At 44.7% G+C, this 8,198-nt stretch overlaps 1 protein-coding gene across 1 annotated transcript; it reads left to right on the top strand.

The window, feature by feature from the left end:
- Window positions 1–3,452: 3,452 nt before the first annotated feature.
- Window positions 3,453–4,097, top strand: LOC109171711. Its single transcript, XM_019320767.1, has one exon. The coding sequence runs from the start codon at window positions 3,453–3,455 to the stop codon at window positions 4,095–4,097; it is 645 nt and encodes a 214-aa protein (XP_019176312.1).
- The last annotated feature ends 4,101 nt before the right edge of the window (window positions 4,098–8,198 follow it).

Here is an 8,198-nt window from a genome sequence, read left to right as displayed (position 1 = left end):
TACTTGATTCCATATTTCAAATGATTCCATACAAGGTAGCAACCTTATTACCTAAATTGCAACTTTGAAAACTTTGGTCCTATTCCTAATTAACCTTGCCCTCGAGTTTGAAACCTAAATCCTTCGCTCTCTTTATCCTTTTAAACCCCATCCTTCCCAAGACCTAGTGTACGTAGGTGTATATTTACGTATTCTCCCCCGTAAAATGTGTCCTCATGAACTACCGTACTAATTTTGACTCGTTATTCCCAAAATGATTTCTAAAGCTTCGGGGACGAAGCTTCCTGTAAAGGGGGAGGGTGTAACACCCCGTGTTACGGCCTTTAATCCTGGATTAATTATTTCATTAATTCCATTAATAATAATTAAAATGGATTTAATTTGGTTAGGATTCCCTTTAATTAATTAATGTGGTCCACCATGGATCGTGGACCATTGCCTAAACTAGAGTCTTAAGCCTATTAGGAATAAAGAGAGTGTGTGACACCCCAAAAATCCACATTCAATCCATGAATTAATAGAGTAATTAATCCTATCTCAATTGAGGAATTGATTCCTAAAATCCTGATTTTTAATACTTGAGGAATAGTATTTGACTAGTCAACTTCAAACTCATGTTGTACCTTGAGCTTTGAAGAGAGTTCCCTTGTTCCTTACACTTTCTGGTAAGGGTATTCTTGACTAGTAAGGGTATTCTTGACCTTTCACCAAGTGTTAGTATTGTAACCTAACCTAGAAGGCATCTTCACTTCATCCATTACACTTTCTAAAATATTAGCTCTACCTTCTCTCTAGAAAGGTGAGTAGCTTTTTCTCCAAGCTAAGTTGAGACCTTGCCAAGATTCCAAGATTTGCTTCCAAGATTCAACCTTTCACCTATTTGCGCATCTAGGAGGGTAAGATCAAAGTCCATCTTGTGTTTTTTGTTCCATCTTAGATGTCTTTTTCTTAAAAGTAGGATCTTTATAATCTTTTGGTTTGTTCTTGAAGTGGGTTTGGAAAGTAAGCCTTGTGGGGAGCTTGTTGAAGTGTAAGTGAAGTCTTTTGGTCTACAAGAGGTAACCCATGCTCTACTAAAACCTATTTTTCTTACCTATATGTGATTCCTTGGATTCTACATGTTTTTGCTATGAAATGTGAGTGTTTATGCATTTGTCTTGTGAAAATGCATATCTAGAGCTTGTGTTTAGGGTTCTTGTGTGCCATTGCTTGGCATTTCCTTTGATTCATGTCACTTTGTTGTATTTGGTGAGATTTGGCATGTCTTGGACTTGAATTTTAGTTTGGAGTTGAAATTTCGTGAAGTGTATTGAAGTGGTACAGGTTGTACCCGCGGGTAGGAGGCCCACTCGCGGGGTACATGGTTTGGGAGACCTGTACCCGCGGGCGAAACCGCGGGTAGGGGCCTACTCGTGGGCCTACCCGCGGGTACGTATTGTGTTGTAGTTGGGGATTTGTTCCCCGTGATTCTTTTGACTCGGTATTTGGTCTTTTGACTTCCCGATATTCTTTCGTGGAACTATTTGAGTGTCTCCTTGATGTTTCGTATATCTAGAACTATATGGTAGGTATCCATGTAGGACTTTGGTGTCTTGAATCGTGCTAAGTGTTCAACATTGTGTTTCGTTGGACCGTGAAGTGCCTTGTGTGTTCCTTGGAACTATCTTTGGTTTCCCCGTTGATAAGCATGCTAGTTTGGTATCTAAATGCTAGCGTGTGTGTGGTTTGTACCTTCCGTTTGGTTGATGATAACTTGCGTTATTCATCGTTGTTGTTGTTAGGTTGTGACCCATTCCGTGATTGAGTGTGTTTCATACCTTCGTTGTGATCCGTTGATTGATTCCTGTTGAGGTGTGATGTGTGAGTGGCTTTACCTGGATTGCACGATTAGTGGTATGGGACACTAGTCACCAAGGTATTGCAGCGGTCCTCGTGGTGGCCGTGACGTGAATATGGAGTTGTGACCTGTGTGTCAGGTTCACGTATTTCTTGGGAAGGCGTGTGTCGCCGTGTGTGTGTACGGTACCTTGTGTACTATGAAATCGGTGGCTTTGTTGGAGGTCTGTTGGAGGGGGAATGACGGTTCCCGGGGGAATAAGGTTGGACTTGGTGTACAGGGGTCCTGGAGGTAAAGGTAGGAACTAGATATAAGGTTGGGGGTAGCCATAAGGTTGGAACAGGGCATAAGGAAGGCATATAAACTCGTGATGTGTGATGTCACGAGGGCTTGTGTAGCCGTGGTTATGTGTTTTCTCTTGTGACGTGTGTAGTCACAAAGGCATGTGTTGCCTAGGCATGTGTTGCCATTTGTCGTGTCTTTATCCTTCAGTTGTTGATGTTATCCTTTGTGGTCTTGGGATGTGTTCCCGTGTTATCCTTGAAGAGCGATGAGTCTTGAGTTGGTGTTTACTCTTGGCTTTACACTTATATATACGTATTCCATTTTGAAAATGGCTTTGTATATATCCTATCTATGTATGTTACTTAACAGGTATTGGTGGGTTACCAGCATTATCGCTGACCGGGCGTCGTCCCATGTTTATCTTTGTGTTCTTTCAGGTGATGTCTAGACGAGCGTGATGTCTAGTGGCCGGTAGTTTAGTGTCTTTTCCTTGTTTTGTGGCCTGTGAGCCGATGTAGTGATAGACTTATGACTTTGGGATAGTTGTGTACACAATGCAGATTTGACCGCTGTAGCGTTTACGATTGTTGATAAATGTGGCATAACACCCCGTTTTGGATTTGTTTTATCCAGCCACCTTTTTATCTTCCGTTGTGCTAATGTTTTGTTGTGATATCTGCATTGTGTTAAGATCTTTTATTTAGCATGTTTTGGGGGGTGTTACAGTTGGTATCAGAGCCTAGGTTTGAGCCTAGGAAGAGTTAAGTCTAGACTTTCTAAGTGGTTAAGTGTGGTTTGAGACCTCTAAGCGACCTTAAGAAGCTAAGTGTTAGGCTTAGGACTCTAGGTTGCGTGGTGAGCTGTGTGTTGCTTTCTGATCTTTGTTTGTTTGCTATCTTTTCGTAACCGTGCTGTTGTTGTAGAAGTTGCGATGCCTCCTCGTCCTCGAGCACGCACCCCGGAGACCCCGACCAACGAGTAGCTCGCTCAGAATCTTCACCAGCTAACTCAGACCATGCAGACGCTCAGTGAAGCTTTGTTGAACAACAATCACGCTGTGCCACCTCCTCCCCCTGCTGGGCACCGTGATGTAGGACGTTTAGTGTCGGGACATCGGCCGCCAACCTTTGCTGGCGAGGAAGACCCGGTAGTCTTAGAAGAGTGGCTACGGGTGTTTGACAAGATCTTCACCGTTGTAGGCTGCCCCGAAGAGAGGAGAGTGGAGTTGGCAACGTTTTACTTTTGCCAAGAAGCGGATTTGTAGTGGGTTCACGAAGGCCCGGCTCTTCTTGAAGAACCAGAGTTCGACTGGACCGTGCTCAAGGGCAGAATGCGCAAGAGGTTCTACCCAGCACATGTGCGCGCTGCCATGTATGAGGAGTTCATCCACCTGCAGCAAGGCTCCATGTCTGTGGTTGAATACCACAAGAGGTTCTTGGAGTTGGCACATTTTGCGAGGATACTTGTGCCGACAGAACTCGCTAAAGTCAAGAAATTCGTGGCCGGTCTAAACTATGAGGCGCGAAAAGCTTTGACTGTGAGTAGGCCAAGTTCTCTTAAGGACGCTTACGTGTGTGCCGCCGATCTATTTCGCGTGCAGCAGCTTCAGAGAGGATCGTACGAGCAAGCTAGGAAGAGGACTGAGGGCGGAGGTTCTTCTACCTTCAAGAAGCCGAGACCGAGTTTCCCGGCCAAGCAGGTGTCATCTTCATCTCAAGGACATAACAGAACAGAGCACGGGAACCAAGCCAAGGCATCCCTTTGTCAGCGTTGTGGGAGGATGCATGTGGGTCAAAGTTGTAATGGCTATGCGCTCAAGTGTTTTCGATGTGGAGATCGAGGTCACAAAGTCGCGGAGTGCCCCAGCCAGCCGGTCAGAGAACGTTGCCACCACCCCCGGGAGCCGGAGGAGCATCGAGAGTTGGTTCGGGCCGTGGAACAGTTAGAGCTAGACCAGCTGGAAGGGTCTTCGTGATGGCACGTTCGCAGGCTGAGTCGGAGGGCTTGATGGATGAAGAGTTGGCAGGTAACCCTTTCTTTTAGCCTATCATTGTTTCCCCACGATCATCGTGTTCTTTGTTGTCTTGAGTGTTATCTTGTGTTTCGTAGTTGCCTTTTGCTTGGCAATCCTTGGCATGCTTTTCCTTGGTAATAATTCTTTGTTGTCTTGAGTGTTATCTTGTGTTTCGTAGTTGCCTTTTGCTTGGCAATCCTTGGCATGCTTTTCCTTGGTAATAAAACTCTTCTTGCTAAGTGACTCCTTTAGTTGGTACACAAGTCTAGTTGTGAAGTTTGTTATCTATCTTTGAGATGTTTTGTTCTTGGACCAATTCTACAATCCTTACACTTGGTTGTTCTTACAACAATTCCTTGTGAACCTCCTAAATTTTCCAAGTATTCTTCGAAATTGGAAGTAGCAAAATTCTTGCCAAAATTCATTCTTGTGCATCTTAAAAGTCAAGCCTAATGCTTAATTGTAACCGTTGAGTTTCAAACTCGAGACTATTCTTTGTCAACCCAACCTCTAAACCACTTGAGCTAATTGTCTTCCTTAGAACTTACCCAATTTTAATTCCATCTAAACCATCAATTCCCACTTTACCCAAAATCCCCAAATTAAATCATCTTTTTCCCCAATTTCTCCCAAATCCCTAAAATTCCCTTTCTCTTCTTTTTCTCTTCTCTACCCGTGAGCACCCCTAAACCCCATCCCCAACCGGTAGCTCCACCACCACCAACCCGTCGCCCCACCACCGCCTCGCCGTTCGCCGGAACCGCCGCCGACCTGTTGTGCGTTGCGTCGCCGAGAGCAACCGCGAGAGAGAGAGAGAGCTCGAGAGAGAGAGAGAGAGAGAGGCAGCGTGAGTGTGGAGGAAGAAGAAGGAGTTGTGGGCACCTTTTTGTTGAGCTTTGGGTCATCTCCTACCATGCCTAGAAGATCAAGCTTGGCTAGAAAAGCGGAATAGGTGAATACTCACTACCTTGTTCTTGAAGGTAAAGTTTTTGATCCGGAATCTTTTTCTAGTTCCTTGTTGGATATGCTTAGATTCCAGGGCTTGTTGGATGGGTTTCTCGCCATAAGGGCCGAGACTTACCCGAGTTTGGTTAAAGAGTTTTATCGTCACATGATTGTGACAAAGGAGGGTGATAAGCTTGAGATCACTTCTAAAGTGAGAGGTGTGAAGGTTGTGCTTTCTGAAAAGAGGCTGGCTCAGCTTTTGAGTTTGTCTGCTACCTGAGTGGCTCAGTACAGTGGTCATTCTTGGATTAGTATGGATACCATGGGGTACCGTGACTACTTGAGCTACTTGTTTGGCCGTATGAGTGGTTTCACTCAAGCCTCTAGGCCGGAGAAGAAGTGGTTGACTGCGGAGCAAAGGATCTTGGTCATTTTGGTGTCGGACTATTTGTTACCGAACAATAACAAGAGCAAGTTGTTGGGTAAGTTGGAGTGCACTTTTGCTTTTTATCTGAAAGAACATGGTTAAGTTCAACTTGCCTTCTTTGATGTTGCAACACATGGTGTTTTGCCGGGATCACAATCGGAAGAGCTTACCATACGGGATGGTGTTGAGTTGGATCTTGGTCAGGAAAAGGTGTCAGTGTGGATGGTTGCCTTCCTAAGGCTGTGGGAAAGCTAGTGTTGGATGCCACCAACCTTCGGAGTTGTAACCTGTTTCAGATGGATGATGGTGAGTACATCACGCTTGAGGAAGTGTCAAGGAAAGCACCCGAATAAAGGGCCGAGTTGACAGCTGAGCTTGGCATCCATGCCGGGAAGTTGAGCCTCGCTGTTCAGAGCTTGGGAGTTGTCGAGGAAGCCGAAGATGAAACCGATCATGAGGTTGAGGTGGGGCGCCAGAAGCCGTAGAAGCTGAAGAAAGTGACTCGGAGAGTGAGGAGAACCGACGAAGAAGAAAAGCCCACACCAAGAGGGAGCACGACCCCACGTCGCACGACGAGCGTGTTGTTGCCTTGCTTCGTCAGCAGAACCGCCATGATCGAGGAGGGCTTTGAGTACGTGAAGACGCAGTTCGTCGCTGTGCACCACCAGTTAGACCAGATCGAAGCCAGCTCGAGTCTTAGAGGAGAAGACGAGGAAGAGTCCGAGGAGTCAGAGAGCGAGTCTTTCTAGTAGTGGTGGTTTCTTTGTTCGCCTTCTTCCTTGTGGTTGCTTTTCTTTGGCCGTTGTTGCCGTTGTTTAGTTGCTTGTTGTTGCTTTTATGCTTGCTTTGCTTGTAGTCTTGTGGCTTAGTTAGCTTCGTAGTAGTAGTGGTGTTACGGTTTGGTTGTTTTGTTCTTAGTGCTTGGCTAAAAGTTGATGTTGGTGTTAAGACTAGAGTTTGTGATGCTCAATTTACTCCTTTGTTAAACTCTTGACAATTCTTGATTTGATATGCCATCTTTCTTGTTGGACATTCTTGTGAAATCTTTTGAGTTTTGACCAAAAGAATTCGTTCTTGAATCTCTTGTCACAATGTTGTTTCCTACCACCGTTTGTTTCTAATTCGTCGTACCCAAGCTTCGAGGACGAAGCTTCTTTGAAGGGGGGAGAGGATGTGACACCCCAAAAATCCACATTCAATCTATGGATTAATTGAGTAATTAATCCTATCTCAATTGAGGAATTGATTCCTAAAATCCTGATTTTTAATACTTGAGGACTAGTATTTGACTAGTCAACTTCAAAGTCATGTTGTACCTTGAGCTTTGAAGAGAGTTCCCTTGTTCCTTACACTTTCTAAATGTTAGTAAGGGTATTCTTGACCTTTCACCAAGTGTTAGTATTGTAACCTAACCTAGAAGACATCTTCATCTCATCCCTTACACTTTCTAAAATATTAGCTCTACCTTCTCTCTAGAAAGGTGAGTAGCTTTTTCTCCAAGCTAAGTTGAGACCTTGCCAAGATTCCAAGATTTGCTTCCAAGATTCAACCTTTCACCTATTTGGGCATCTAGGAGGGTAAGATCTAGGTCCATCTTGTGTTTTTGGTTCCATCTTAGATGTCTTTTTCTTAAAAGTAGGATCTTTATGATCTTTTGGTTTGTTCTTGAAGTGGGTTTGGAAAGTAAGCCTTGAGGGGAGCTTGTTAAGGTGTAAGTGAAGCCTTTTGGTCTACAAGAGGTAACCCATGCTCTACTAAAACCTATTTTGCTTACCTATATGTGATTCCTTGGATTCTACATGTGTTTTGCTATGAAATGTGAGTGTTTTATGCATTTGTATTGTGAAAATGCATATCTAGAGCTTGTGTTTAGGTTCTTTCTGTGCCATTGCTTGGCATTTCCTTTGATTCAAGTCACTTAGTTGTATTTGGTGAGATTTGGCATGTCTTGGACTTGAATTTTAGTTTGGAGTTGAAATTTCGTGAAGTGTATTGAAGTGGTACAGGTTGTAACCCGCGAGCGGAACGGCGGGTAGGAGGCCCACCCGCCGCCACCCGCGGGTACATGGTTTGGGAGACCTGTACCCGCGGGCGGAACCGCGGGTAAGGGGACCTAACCGTGGGCCTACCCGCGGTTACGTATTGTGGTGTTGTTGGGGATTTGTTCCCCGTTGATTCTTTTGACTCGGTATTTGGTCTTTTGACTTCCCGATATTCTTTCGTGGAACTATTTGAGTGTCTCCTTGATGTTTCGTATGTCTAGAACTATATGGTAGGTATCCATGTAGGACTTTGGTGTCTTGAATCGTGCTAAGTGTTCAACATTGTGTTTCGTTGGGACCGTAACGTGCCTTGTGTGTTCCTCGGAACTATCTTTGGTTTCCCCGTTGATAAGCATGCTAGTTTTGGTATCTAAATGCTAGCGTGTGTGTGGTTTGTACCTTCCGTTTGGTTGATGATAACTAGTCTTATTCATTGTTGTTGTTGTTGGGCTGTGATCATTCCTTGATTGAGTGTGTTTCATACCTTCGTTGTGATCCGTTGATTGATTCCTGTTGAGGTGTGATGTGTGAGTGGCTTTACTTGGATTGCACGATTAGTGGTATGGGACACTAGTCACCAAGGTATTGCAGCGGTCCTCGTGGTGGCCGTGACGTGAATATGGGAGTTGTGACCTATGTGTCAGGTTC

Source organism: Ipomoea nil, unplaced genomic scaffold (assembly GCF_001879475.1).
Source record: "Ipomoea nil cultivar Tokyo-kokei standard unplaced genomic scaffold, Asagao_1.1 scaffold0348, whole genome shotgun sequence".
NCBI lineage: Eukaryota > Viridiplantae > Streptophyta > Magnoliopsida > Solanales > Convolvulaceae > Ipomoea > Ipomoea nil.
Note: the sequence above shows the minus strand (reverse complement) of the source record. Positions and strands in the feature narration are given on the sequence as shown.